This window comes from Cervus elaphus, chromosome 11 (genome assembly GCF_910594005.1).
Source record: "Cervus elaphus chromosome 11, mCerEla1.1, whole genome shotgun sequence".
NCBI classification, from domain to species: domain Eukaryota; kingdom Metazoa; phylum Chordata; class Mammalia; order Artiodactyla; family Cervidae; genus Cervus; species Cervus elaphus.
The window spans coordinates 34,965,907-34,980,654 of NC_057825.1; the positions used below are offsets into that span (position 1 = coordinate 34,965,907).

The following is a 14,748-nucleotide window of genomic DNA, read 5'->3' on the forward strand; positions in this document are numbered from 1 at the left end:
TTCTTTTCACAGCTATTTGTAATGCCTCCTCAGACAACCATTTTGCCTTTTTGCATTTCTTTTTCTTGAGGATGGTCTTGATCACTGTCTCCTGTACAGTGTCACAAAACTCTGTCCATAGTTCTTCAGGCACTCTGTCTAATCCCTTGAATCTCTCTGTCACTTCCACTGTATGATTGTAAGGGATTTGATTTAGGTCATACCTGAATGGTCTAGTGGTTTTCCCTACTTTCTTCAATTTAAGTCTGAATTTGACAATAAGGAGTTCATGGTCTGAGCCACAGCCAGTTCCCGGTCTTGTATTTGTTGACTGTATAGAGCTTCTCCATCTTTGGCTGCAAAGAATATAATCAGTCTGATTTCGGTATTGACCATCTGGTGATGTCCATGTGTAGAGTCTTCTTTTGCGTTGTTGGAAGAGGGTATTTGCTATGACCAGTGCGTTCTCTTGGCAAAACTCTATTAAACTTTGACCTGCTTCTGTATTCCAAGGCCGAATTTGCCTGTTACTCCAGGTATTTCTTGACTTCCTACTTTTGCATTCCAGTCCTTTATAAGAAAAGGACATCTTTTTTTGGGTGTTAGTTCTATAAGGTTGTAGGTCTTCATAGAACCGTTCAACTTCAGCTTCTTCAGCATTACTGGTCGAGGCATAGACTTGGACTGCTGTAATATTGAATGGTTTGCCTTGGAAACAAACAGAGATCATTCTGTTGTTTTTGAGATTGCATCCAAGTACTGCATTTTGGACTCTTGTTGACTCTGATGGCTACTCCATTTCTTCTAAGGGATTCTTGCCCACAGTAGTAGATATAATGGTTATCTGAGTTAAATTCACCCATTCTGGTCCATTTTAGTTCGCTTATTCCTAAAATGTCAGTGTTCACTCTTGGCATCTCCTGTTTGACCACTTCCAACTTACCTTGATTCATGGACCTAACATGCCAGGTTCCTATGCAATATTGGTCTTTACAGCATCGGACTTCACTTCCATCACCAGTCACATCCACAGCTGGGTGTTGGTTTTGCTTTGGCTCCGTCTCTTCATTCTTTCTGGAGTTATTTCTCCACTGATCTTCAGTAGCATATTGGGGACCTACTAACCTGGGGAGTTCATCTTTCAGTGTCCTATCTTTTTGCCTTTTCATACTGTTCGTGGGGTTCTCAAGGCAAGAATACTGAAGTGGTTTGCCATTCCCTTCTCCAGTGGGCCCATTTTGTCAGAACTTTCCACCATGACCCATCCATCTTGGGTGGCCCTACACGGCATGGCTCACAGTTTTATTGAGTTAGACAAGGCTGTGGTCCATATGATGAGATTGGTTAGTTTTCTGTGATTGTGGTTTTCAGCCTATCTGCTATCTGATGGAGAAGGATAAGAGGCTTATGGAAGCTTCCTGATGGGAGAGACTGACTGAGGGGGAAACTGGTTCTTGTTCTGATGGGCGGGGCCATGCTGAGTAAATCTTTAATCCAATTTTTTGTTGATGGGGGGGTTATGTTCCCTCCCTGTTATTAGACCTGAGATCAAACTATGGTGGAAGTAATGAAGATAATGGCGACCTTCTTCAAAAGGTCCCATGCATGCACTGCTATACTCAGTGCCCCCAACCCTGCACCAGGCCACCACTGACCCACGCCTCCTCCAGAGACTCCTGGACACTCACAGGCAAGTCTGGGTCAGTCTCTTGTGGGGTCATTGCTCCTTTCTCCTGGGTCCTGGTGCACACAAGGTTCTGTTTGTGCCCTCCAAGAGTCTGTTTCCCCAGTCCTGTGTAAGTTCTGATGGCTCTCCTGTGGGGTTTGGTGACCTCCTCCAAGAGGGCATGCCATACCCAGGTCTACTGCACCCAGAGCCCCTGCCCCTCAGCAGTCCACTGCTGACTGGTACCTCCTCAGGAGACACTCAAACACAGTTCTGTCTCAATCTCTGTGGGGTCTCTGGGTCCTGGTGCACACAAAGTATGTTTGAGCTCTCAGAGCATGTCTGGCAGGTATGGGGTTTGATTCTAAATGTGATTTCACCCCTACTACTGTCTTGCACTCATCTCACAAGCTAACAATGTAATGGTCAAAATTCTCTAAGCTAGGCTTCAACAGTATGTGAACTGAGAACTTCCAGATGTTTAAGCTGGAATTATTAAAGGCAGAGGAACAAGAGATCAAATTGCCAACTCCATTGGATCATAGAAAAAGCAAGAGAGTTCCAGAAAAACATCTTACTTCTACTTCATTGACTATGATAAAGCCTTTGACTCTGTGGATCACAGCAAATTGTGGAAAATTCTTAAAGAGATGGGAATACCAGACCACCTTACTTGTCTCTTGAGAAATCTGTGTGCAGGTCAAGAAGCAACAGTTAGAACCAGACATGGAACAACAGACTGGTTCCAAATTGGGAAAGGAGTATATCAAGGCTGTATGTTGTCATCCTGCTTATTTAACTTATATGCAGAGTACATCATGAGAAACGCTGGACTGGCTGCAGCACAAGCTGAAATCAAGATTCCAGGGAGAAATATCAATAACCTCAGATATGCACATACCACCACCCTTATGGCAGAAAGCGAAGATGAACCAAAGAGCCTCTTGATGGAAGTGAAAGAGAAGAGTGAAAAAGCTGGCTTAAAACTCAACATTCAAAAAAGTAAAATCATGGCATATGGTCCCATCATTTCATGACAAATAGATGGGGAAATAATGGTAACAGTGACAGACTTTCTTTTCTTGGGCTCCAAAATCACTGCAGATGGTGACTGCAGCCATGAGATTAAAAGATGTTTGCTCCTTGGAAGAAAAGTTATGCCAAAACTAGACAGCATATTAAAAAACAGAGACATTTCTTTACAGACAAAGGTCCATCTAGTCAAAGCTATGGTTTTTCCAATAGTCATGTATGGATGTGAGAGTTAGACTGTAAAGAAAGCTGAGCGCTGAAGAATTGATGCTGCTGAGCTGTGGAGATGGAGAAGACTGTTGAGAGTCCTTTGAACAGCAAGGAGATTCAACTAGTCCATCCTAAAGGAAATCAGTCCTGAATATTCATTGGAAGGACTGATGCTGAAGCTGAATCTCCAATATTTTGGCCACCTGATGCAAAGAACTGACTCATTGGAAAAGACCCTGATGCTGGGAAAGATTGAAGGCAGGAGGAGAAGGGGACAACAGAAGATGAGAATGTTGGATGGCATCACCAACTTGATGGACATGAGTTTGAGCCAGCTCCGGCAGTTGATGATGGATAGGGATGCCTAGTGTGCTGCATTCCTTTGTGTTGCAAACAGTTGGACATGACTGAGAGACTGAACTGAACTGAACTGACCATGGAACTAGGGCCCCAGCAGTAGAATTGTGGAATCCTAACCACTGGCCTGCCAGGGAACTCCCCAGGTTTGTCATTTTACCAAGACTTTGATGAGGGAAAGAGGCAAGGGAGTTGAGGGTTGTAACGAGAGAATTTAGGATAAATTAAGAGGAAAGTGCAACCATCAGGGAGGAGGGATGAGGGCTGGTGAAAAGACTATAGGATGAATGAATTGATGATCTCATTGGGTTGAAGGACCGGCTGAATGCTGGGAGTTAGAGGGAGGGAGCTGGAAAGATCAGAGTTGGTGGTATAGACTGGTGTGTGGAAACTGAGATTACGAAAGAGGTGCATTTATTGTATGGCAAGGTCTGGGACATGATAGTGGGAGTGAGTGGCTGGTGTGGCATAGAGATCACTGAAAGGGAGGAGGTCGAGGAATTGATATGCTTGGGTATCAGAGGGTCATCTATATAAACCCTACATACTCATTGGGTCTGGTTGTCTGTGCTCAAGCTCTTCCAGCTCTGTACATCAATTTCTTATCAGAAAGATGTAGATGTTGGTAGTTTCTACATCCTAAGGCTGTTGTGAGGACTAAATGAATTAATACACACAGATCACCTAGAAGACTGCCTGGTGTATAATTTGTGCAAAACAAGCTTTTATTTTCATTTATGACTAACAAATCTGTAACTCTAGCTCAGATCTATCTTCATGAAGACTAGCGCAAGCTCTTTTGTAACAAAAATCCTAGAAATAGCTGTCTATACTTTTTTGCCCTTTCACCTCCCATTCCCTCCTCTGTTTTCCACAATGAGTTATTCCCCTACCTCTGTACTAAAAATACTTTTGAAAAGCCAACAATGATCTTGATCTTGCCAAGTTCATTGATTCTCAGTCTTCATCTTAAAGCATTTGACATGGTTTTGATTATGTCTTGCTTCTGAAATCCTTATAAAAATTTTGGTTTCCAGGGCATCTCATTCTCCAGGGCTTTAATCACTGTTAACCCTTCTTAATCTCCTTCGCTGTGCTCTCTTTCCATTCCTGACAGATTGGCACATTTTTGGCCTAAGCTTTTTTCTCTATTTATACTTACACTCTAGATGATCTGAACAGTCCTACAGTTTCAAATAGCATCTGAATACTAATGCATGCAAAATTTCTATCTGTGATTTCCTTGTTTGTCTGACTCCCCACTGAACAACTCTATTTGGATGTCTAATGGCCATCCCAGCCTTAACTGTCCCAAACAGAAGTCTTGATTTCCACTCCATCCAGATCCACTTCCCCAATTCAGCTAATGGTATCACCATTCACTTATTCTCTCAGGCCTTAGAGTTATCCTTCACTCAATTCTTTTCCTCATCCTTCATAATCAATCCATTTAGCAAGTCCTGTTGGCTCCAACTTCAGGGTATATCTGAATCTGGAGTATTTCTCACCACCACAACCCACCATCCTCATTCTTTATTGTCTCTTTGCTTTCATTCTTGCCCCTCTACTGTCTCCATGAGACATGCAGGATGCCTTTTAAAATGTAGATCAGTTTATGTCATTCCAGATAATATAAAATGCAGATTTTACCATGACTCTCTCTACTTAGATTCAGACTCTCCTATAGCCCTGAGGGCAGTGGGTTTCTTTTCTTTTTTTTGGTGTGTGTGTGTGTCTTTCCTGCTGGTCAATAAACTCTGTGTGGCTGAATAGTACCTGACATTTTTTGAATCAGAATGCACAGATATGGTGAAATGTTATGGAGACATTGAAAACTGAACATTTGGTGCGGTAACATGGGACAAATCTTGACCAAAGAAGACTGAATAGACTCTCCCACCTTTACTTTAATGCTACTATGACTGAATAAACTATTAACGTGTGCAGGATTACAGATTGTAAGTGGATAATGAAAAATGGAAAGGGTTGTCACAATTACGGAATTATAACTGAACGCTTGTTTCAAACATCTCGTTCAATCATGTTATTTAAATTAAAACAAAAAACACCATTTTCTTTTTCCTTTTTTAATTTTTTTACATTTTATTTTTTATTTTTTTCATTTATTTTTATTAGTTAGAGGCTAATTACTTTGGGGGATCGGGATGGGGAACACATGGAAATCCATGGCTGATTCATGTCAATGTATGGCAAAAACCACTACAATATTTTTCCTTTTTTTATAAGATAGCAGTCCTGTCATTCTCCTCCACTCACTCGTCTGCAGAACAAATTAGCACTGAGCCCACCCGGCCACCGTCCACGGGTAGGCGGTCCAACGCTCGCTTGCGTCTCGAAGAGCTACTCCCTCTGCTCCCTGCACTCCCTCCGCCCCACTTCCTCCCTCCAGGCCCCGCCCCGCTCCTGTGCGCCTGCGCACGAGCGAACACGTGGCTGCCGCGGAGCCAGAGCAGCAATGGCGGCCGGTGGCGGCGGTGTTGCCGACCCCCTGTCCCCCGCGGGGGTACCCTGCGCCTTCTCTCCGCAGAGCCAGACCTATTTCGCTTTAGCGTCTACCGATGGTCACCTGCGAGTGTGGGAGACAGCCAACAACCGGCTACACCAGGAGTACGTGCCTTCCGCGCACCTCAGCGGTACCTGCACCTGCCTGGCCTGGGCGCCAGCGAGGCTGCAGGCCAAGGTAAAGTGAGCGGAACGGCGCGGGGCGGGCACTCTCCCAGGCTCGGCCTTATTGCCCCCCGGCCCGGCGGCGCGCGGTCTGGCATCGCGCGTGGCCCTCGGAAGCCCGGGGCGAGGAGGCACCGAGCGCGGTGGCGGCGCGGCGTGGGCCCACGCCGCCACCCCCGTGCGCGGCCTGTCCCCAGGGCAGAGAGAACGGGCGCGGCCAGATCCGACGGGCAGTGGACTTGAGCCCTACCGGCGGGCTCTGTGCAGTCTGGGCCTCTCCGTCGCCGGGGCCGCCATATTCTCCGAGGCCCCAGGCCCCCCAGGGGCGGCTTCCTGCTGCCCGGCCGGCTCTCTTGCTTGCGCTCTTCAGAACTCTGGCTTTTGACAGAGCCCGTCTGTGGGGCAGTACTATTCTCCGACCCTTACCGAGCTCATCGACTTTGCTTTGGGCAGTTAAAATGAACAAGTCTGTTTCCTTGCTTCCGGACACCCCCATCCATTCCCCCCACCCCGCGCCGTGGGTGCCGGCTCACCACGTGTTCTCTCACACGTCTAGGATGTGAGACTCTTGAAAGTCCTACCTTTCCCAGCCTGGGTTCCTTTCTACACCATTTGAACCTTCTTGCTTTTAAAATTTTAACATCTGCACGGCTCGCCCTTAATACACCCCCTTTTCCCCAAGTCTGACGTCTACATTAGGACATGGAGGTAAAGTGAAATTGTAGCTTAACTTAACGAACATGAGTCCAAGTGAAGTTTCTCTTAGACGGGGCTACTGCTGAGTTAGGGAAAGCTTTTCACTCTTAGGGACCCATCTCAGTTAAGATGCCATTCACTTTTGAGTCACTCGACTACGTCTGCACTAACTCAGACGCACGTGGGTACTGCTCCTATAAGGTATCCAGCCTGAATCAATGCAGTGTGATTTGAAAATGTCAGTATTGAGCTGTGTGAGGTTTAGCTAACACTCTGTTTCAACCTTAAAAAGTCAGTGTTTAAACACAAATGCACTAAAAAGGAAAAAAAGCAGAACAAAACAACACAACTGTTTAGTACAGATCTTAACTCCCTCTGACTATTCCAGGAAACTTTCCTCTAACTTTTTAGGTTGAAAGTCGGGATACATCTAATTTGTTACACTTTGCATGAGTATGTTTAGATATTTTTCAGATATTAAGCTAGGTTTTTATACTTTCTAGATGAAGTAACTCCTATTGTCTATTAAAGAAGCCTTATCAGTGCACAAAACTAGGACTTAAAAAATCACAGTTGTCATCAAGATTACAGCACTCTGCATATTTCGCCTTTTCAGATTTCTGTGTTTGTGTTTTAACAGTCTTGTAAAATGATAGTAATTCTAATGGTGATAGGAAATGTGGAGCAGTGGTTAGATGCAAGGACCCAAACTAGACTCCTGGCTTTGAATCCAGGCTTGGCGTCATTGTATTTGTGCCTCTGGTTCCTCATTTGTAAAACAGGAGTAATAGTGCTCACCTCAAGAGTGGTTGTGAAGGTTAGTATTACTTAATGATGCCTAAAACGTCGAGAGTAGTTCTTGGTGTGTAAGTGCTGCAAGTATTAATTGTTGTTACCATCTCTTATTTGCATGGTTAGTCCTGCACAGTAGATTAAAAACTAACTTTTTGCTTTGTTCAGGAAGAAGAACCAGGTTTTGGAAAATCAAGCAACTTGAAAAACACCAAAAATAGAGCCAGGACTAGAATACAGGTGTCTAGAGCTCAGCTCTTCGTTATGAGCAACAAATCATTAACTATTAGGCTGGCAGACATTTGTCACCCACTTGATTTTCTCTTGCCTTGCAATCGTATGTCTGAGGAATAAAACTTTTACCTAGTCTTAAACGTCAGTTTGGGATTATTTATAGCACAGTGATATGGTAGAAAAATGGGTTTGGTTTCATACTCATGAACCAAACTTGTTTTGTCACATTGAGCAAGTCACTTTACTTTTGGAGGCCTCCTTGAAAAAGAGTTGGGCTACATTAAAAAAAAGTTCTTACAGGCTTCAGTATCCTTTTACTCGTATGCTCTCACTTTAGCCCGCTGACTCTGTGAAATGCCCTAAAGTCACATTTTTAAAAACTTGAGAGTCAGAAGTAAGAAAGTTTAACTGACTTCACCAAAGCCTTAATAACCAGTGAAGTAGTTGTGGGCATTAGAGTTGAGGGCGTTGACTCCTAGTCCAGTGCTCTTACTTGAACCTTACATCTTGAGTCATAGAATTGAGAACTGGGAACAATGTAGAGACATCCAGTGTTCATCATCTTGGGATTGTATTCTCTTGGTAGTATCAATTTCACTTGAAAATTAGGGAGAGAAGTGATTTTCCTGTATTAAACTTGCATGTGTACTTTGTAAAATTTTAAAGTCAGGTGATTTTTAAAGATAGCAGTTGCTGCAAATCTTCATTTTCTACCTTTGCTCCCAGGTCCTTGGGTTATGATCTTTGCCACTTAAGTTCTAACATGTTTTCATAAACTTTTATTTTACGTTTACATCAGTTTATAGGAGTGTTCTCTGTCTGGTTTAGTAATTGGCAGTTTGCCACCCAAGGACAAAGTTTGGTGACGTTACACTTATTAGTGGAGAAAAATGATTTGGTGCTGGGTTTCTTGGGTGACAGGAGTTAAGCAGTGGTTCATAAATTTTTAGAAAAATTAGACTGCTGCTGCTTGTTCTTGGTCACAAAATGGTTATAATTCTTTGCATCTATGTCACAGTAGTCTTTAGGACTTTTTTGCATGTATTATGTAGGTAAGCATTTTATTTCAGTGATGGAGCCTGGAGGAAGAGGACCACAAATGAAGATGAGAAGCGTGCAACGAGACAGATTGATGGACTGGGTGAATGCTGTTTTTAGAGTCTCAGGTTTATGTGTTTAAACTAAGGCTGAAAAAAAAAAAAATAAATAAATAAACTAAGGCTGAGATGTTAGATGATATGCCAGAGGCACACATTAAGAGGCTGAGCCACCTGCTATTTCATTGCTTCTTTAAGATCCAAACTCTTCAGTTTTTCCTTCCCTAACTGCTGAAAAGTCCTGAAGAAACAGATTAGTTACCACAGTAAATGCATTTACGTTGCTTTGCTGTCACTGAAGTTAAAATGACCCTTCATAGCTTAGTGCTTATTGAATGAAGCACATAGCATTTCAGGCTTTGGACAGGGCAGGCACGGTAGCATTAAGCATGTTTCTGGGAAAGACTTGAGCAGCCCCAGTCTTAACCCTTAGAGAAGAAGCACAATCCACTTGTGTTACGGTATGATGCTCTGTCTTAAGGTCTGTCCAGTGTTTAAACTTAAAAGGAGTAAGGTTTGCGTATTAGATCTTATTGGCAGAAATAAAAATTCCTCTGTATTAGTATTTATTTTTGATGTACATACTGTATGTAATTACATGTAAAATGCACACATTTTGTTCATTGTTACTTATGAAACTTTAGCATTTGCCAGAGTAAGGCACAGCTAAAATAGGCCAAAAAATGGTGGCATAGGAGACCAGTTGCAGAATGAAACTTGAAACTTGGCCATGATTTTCAGTGACTAGAGGTCAGTATTTCTCAAAAATAGGTTTCGAACCATTAATGGATTGTGAAACAGATCTAGTGGATTGTGATAGTATTACAGAAATGGTATAGATAATATAGAGTATATTTTGCATAGTAAGGTTTAAGTTTTTTGGTGAAGCTTGTTTCAGCTGTATACACCCATGTTTTTATGAGTGTGTATGTATGTAAACTCTTCTTACTCTGGGATCTCAGCCTAAAAAGTCAGTACTTAATTGATCAGAATCAGACTTCTCATCACCTGGTTGTACTTTTTCTCTCTGTCTTCACATCTGTACTGTGCCTTGCTTTTATGAATCACCCACGTGCAGATTCTCACTCAGCCTTCCGAGCCTTCTAGATCAAACACTGCTTTCTTGAGACTGCTGTTGGCATTTATTGCTTATCTCAGCCAGCCCTTCACATTGGCAAAGACTCTGAAGTCTAAGTAATAGACCCAATCCTTTTGGTTTCCATTCCTGGTACCTTCTGGAGCTCAGATTTTCTTCTCTCTCTCTCTCTTTTTTTTTTTTCTCCTTTGTGTGGCTTGTTGGATGGATGTTAGTTCCCGACCAGGGATTGAACTGGAGCCCAGCAGTGAAAGTGCCAGAGTCCTCCCCACTGAACCACCAGGAAATTCCCTGAAACTCAGATTCTCTGATCACACATAGATGAACTAAATTTTTAGCCTACCTTTTCCATTACTTTATATATTTACACATGTCATTAGCATGCGCATGACATGAAATAAAGCAAATGACTAAGACATTAAAGAAGAAATAAAGGCAATTCAGATATACTGTGTCTGTAATGCAAAGCAGAGTATGACTTGAGTCTTAAGAGAAAGAAGAGGTTTTTGTGGTGAGAACATATTTGAGGTCGACCCTGAAGCATGGGTCGATTTTTTCTTTTTAAACCAAATTGAAAATTGGGATGGGTAGAAAAAGTTCTCTCCAAAAGGAGGGACAAGCAGATGGGAAAGTGTATTCATGACTCTGGTGGCTCAGATGGTAAAGAATCTGCCTGCAGTGCAGCAGATCCGGGTTAGATCCCTGGGTCGAGAAGATCCCCTGGAGAAGGGAATGGCAACCCACTCCAGTATTTTTGCCTGGAGAATCCATGGACAGAGGAGCCTGACAGACTACAGTCCATGGGTTTGCAAAGAGTCGGACACAGCTGAGCAACTAACACACATTCTTGACTAGGGAGTGTAATGTAAAGATGGAATTGGAAATGAGACTAGAAAAGGTGGGCTGGAGGCAAATTGTGGATGCTTTTGAATGCCAAACAGTTGGTTTTTTGATTTACTCTTCTCTGGGGAGTCCTTGAAATTTTTGATCACAGAAATAACAGGTTCTAATAGAAAAACGTCAACAGAAGTCTGTCATAATCTGTAATCGTTAGTACCACTAAACTCTTGATTTCAGAAATATTTAGTAATGGGGTTAAAATATTAGGTTTCACTAAAATGCACATTGGTTATATAAACTTACCTGGTTGCATGTATTACTTCTTTGGACATATGCATCCTATTGAATGAGAAGTTTTAAAAAAGATCACCCAACTTGGAGAAAACCTATGTGAGTTGTTAGTTGTTTGAGGTTAACTGATTGGATTATTATTTAGGTTTAGACCAATGATGCTCAAAATTGGGCATAATTTCTGTAATATTCCTACCACTAGCCTCTGCTTGTTTCTCCCCAAAATAGAGATTTTGCTGATAGGGAAATGAGGGCTTTGAATATGTTAATATTTAATTTCTAAAATTTCTTTGTGCTTAAAAAAAATAATTTTATGTATTTATTTTTGGCTGTGCTGGGCCTTTGTTGCTGCTCAGGCTTTTCTCTGGTTGTGGTGCATGGGCTTCTCATTGTGGTGACTTCTCTTGTGGAGCACAGGCTCTAGGGCCTGCACGCTTCAGTAGTCGGGGCTCTGGGGCTCTGGAGCACAGGCTCAGTACTTGTGGCCCACAGGCTTTAGTTGCGCTGTGGCATGTGAGATCTTCCTGGGCCAGGGATTGAACCCGTGTCTCCTGCGTTGGTAGGTGGGTTCTTTAACACTGAGCCGCAAGGGAAGCCCTCTGTGTGTTTTTTAATGCAGATGCATATAGACAGAAAAACATACACATATTTGGATCAGCCCATGTTGCACACATTAGAAACCTCAGTGTAGGTAATTTTAATTTGATTTGGGGAAAACCAAGAATAGAAGAAGTACTTTCTAGACTCTTTCAGAGAAGAGTTTTCTGATGAGGTAGTATTAGGTTGGTACACTTTCCCCTGCTTCCCTTGCCTGAAATTGGTTTCTGTGTTCATAACCTTATGCAGAAGCCACATTTGCCCTCGGGAATCATTCAGAGGTGGCTTTAGAAATTCATGTAACTGAAGGTGGAACCTGATTGATTCTTGATTAAGTTCAGTGTAGAGTCAAATTAAATGTTACTGATGAGACCATCAGACTTAGACTTTGACTCTTAATTGTAACTTCTCTTTTGGGTTTATTAATGTAAATACATTTCTCAAGACTTGTAAAATGTGCATTATTTTTTCCATATTTAAAGATACCTTATTTTTTGTTAAATCTTTCAATTTTTTGTTGACTTAGTATGTCCAATGAATCAAATTCTTCAAATGTAACATCTCTATAGGATAACTAAGAGGAAAAAAAGAGGAAAATGCCTTATAAATCTACTCCTTGATAGTCTATGCACTGGTAACATCAGTTTTCATTGGTGGTTTTTTGGGTTGGGCAGATTATATGTATTGTGAACTGCTTTTTATGTGCTGTAGAGCAAAGATCTTGTAGTATTGAGGAAAAAAGTTCTCTTTTTTATATGGTATTGGTCTCTTTTACATGAAAAGAATGGATTTCTCAGAATTTCTTTATGTTAAAACATAGGCTACAAGCTTTAATTTAAAAAAATTAAAAATCTATGGAAGGAAAGTTCCAAAATTATAAATATTGTTCAGCATTATAAACTCTAAAGTAGTACTCTGAAGTTATACTCACTGATTGTCTTCTTGATGGACAGATAGGAGCTGTTAGTTTCATTTTTTGAAGTAAGTCGAAGGCTTGGCCCATTTGACACTAGTCAAGAACAGCATGGAACTTGCAGATTGACCCTTAGTCAAGGCACTGGAGCGACTTCTCTGGTGTGTGCTTTGCGCTCCTCTGAGAGTTCAACTATTTTTTACTCAAATTGAAGTAATTGTATGTTTGTAAATATAAAAACATTTGAATCCCATTTCCCGAAAATGAAGCCACAAGGCAAGGAAAGATTTTGTGGGTAAAGGGGAAAGTATTGGCTGCTTGTATATGGATCTGTAATCTCTTTGCTTCAGAGTGGAGACTTCACTTGGACTTGTTGGGAATGGTTGGTTTCTGAGAAGTGGAAAACAGGCTGCTTGGAACCCTTAGATCCCTACCAAGAGCGTTCTAAGTTATCCTGTTTGCCTTCCTTTCAGAGAGGTAGGAAACAGGGACAGGTATTAGAAGTTCTTCTGGTGGAGTGATTATTTTCTAACTAGTGAGAAAGAAATCATCTGGGAGCAAATCCCATCTCCACTTTAAAAAACATTTCTTAGAAGCAGGCACATTTCATTTGTGGGCTCGAGGGCATTTGCATTTATGCATAAATGATGGTTCAGTGTTTGAAATAATAAAATAAAAAATTGTCTTTTTTTTTCCCCCCCAGGAAGGTCCACAGAGGAAAAAAAGGAAATCAGAAGTTATAGGAACCAGTAACCAGGCCGACTTGCTGGCTCTTGGTACAGCAGTTGGTAGTATTTTATTATACAGTACAGTAAAAGGAGAATTACACAGTAAATTGATAGTAAGTACCTATCTGTGTGTGTATGTTTTATATAAAAGAGATGTTGGGAAACTGATTATGAAAAACAAAGCAGTTCAGGATATGCTATAGGATCTGTAGTATAGGGGCATTTTTCTGCCCCTTCCATATTTAAAATTTTGAACAGTAATATTTGTTAATTGCTGTGATAGGTAACCTCGTCATTGTTATAGGTCAGAATATGAAGAATGTGAAGAACTGTTTTGTAGGCTTAAAATAAGAAAGGATAGTAAGAATTCTGGGTATCACAGACAGTAGCTGAAGGAAGGAGCACACCACCTCCAGGGCTTGGGAACGAGGGAAGCTATGAGATTGTTGCTGAAACTCAGACCTTTGAGAAGCAGATGTTGCTCTCTGTGCTGCTGATGTCTGTCGAGGGAGATTGGCCCTATGGACTTGAGGTCCAGACTTCTGGGAGCGGGGGGTGGGCACTAGCTGGCTGCTGGTATCTTTGAAAGGAGCTGATGAGACTGGTTCTCCACGTGTTGAAAAAACTGCATCTTAAGTTCAGCTGCTGCTGAGAGGATTGCTCCTGCTGGGTTGATGAAACGCTGGGGTGATGCAAACTGGGAGACACAAAGGAAATAGGTCCCTTGGTCTGGAGCCCACTAATGATCCCACTGGCAAAGCAGAAATGGGGTTTGTAGAGCCTCAGCCCAGCATCCAGAGCAGAGACATGTGGGCTTGGTGCTGCAAGACAGTAATTTAATTGGCACGATTTGTTTCAGACAATTATCTATTATAGTATGTTTTTGATGTTCACTTAATTCCTATCTGTATATAGGAATGCTTTCTGTGTGTATAAATAAAAGACTGTTTTCTCTTAAGTAACATCTATCCATAGGTAATTTGGAATACCTGAAGTTAGAAAGGGAAAAAAATTATACTTAAATTTAAAAAAAGTTAGTTTATTTAAATTGGAGGCTAATTATTTACAGTATTGTAGTGGTTTTTCCATACATTGACATGAATCAGCCACGGGTGTTCATGTGTCCCCCATCCTGAACCCCCCCACCTATACCTGAGATCCTCTGTTGATAGTTTTAGTCAGTCAATTTTGTATCCTGACACTTCCCATTATATTACAGCTTGAGTAATTTTTATATTTGTTCAGACCTAGTTGCCTAAAGTCATATAAATTGGATAGTCCCTTGGTGGTATTACTGTTACTGACCATTGAGGTAGTTTCTGATTTTTTTGTTATAAAACTTTTTTTTCTTACATGGGTTCCCACAATTACTAGCCTGTAACTAATGAGTCCAAGGTGTGTGTTAGGTGTTTTTATACATAGTATAAATTTTTTCTGAAAGTTTTCCTAATTTGTTCTTATCTCAGCGGTGGCAGGGTACCTGTGTTTCAGCAGTGTTTTTGTCATCATTGATTATTCTATTAAAACAACAA

General features: G+C 41.6%; 1 protein-coding gene across 1 annotated transcript in view; it reads left to right on the plus strand.

Moving 5' to 3' along the window:
• The first annotated feature begins 5,684 nt into the window (after window positions 1–5,684).
• Window positions 5,685–14,748, plus strand: part of WDR43 (WD repeat domain 43) — a 36,369-nt gene continuing 27,305 nt past the window's right edge. The window contains exons 1-2 of the mRNA XM_043917488.1: window positions 5,685–5,945; window positions 13,192–13,329. Of these exons, the coding sequence (XP_043773423.1) occupies window positions 5,721–5,945; window positions 13,192–13,329 (363 nt within the window). The 5' untranslated portion in view covers window positions 5,685–5,720. The remainder of the gene's footprint in view (window positions 5,946–13,191; window positions 13,330–14,748) is intronic.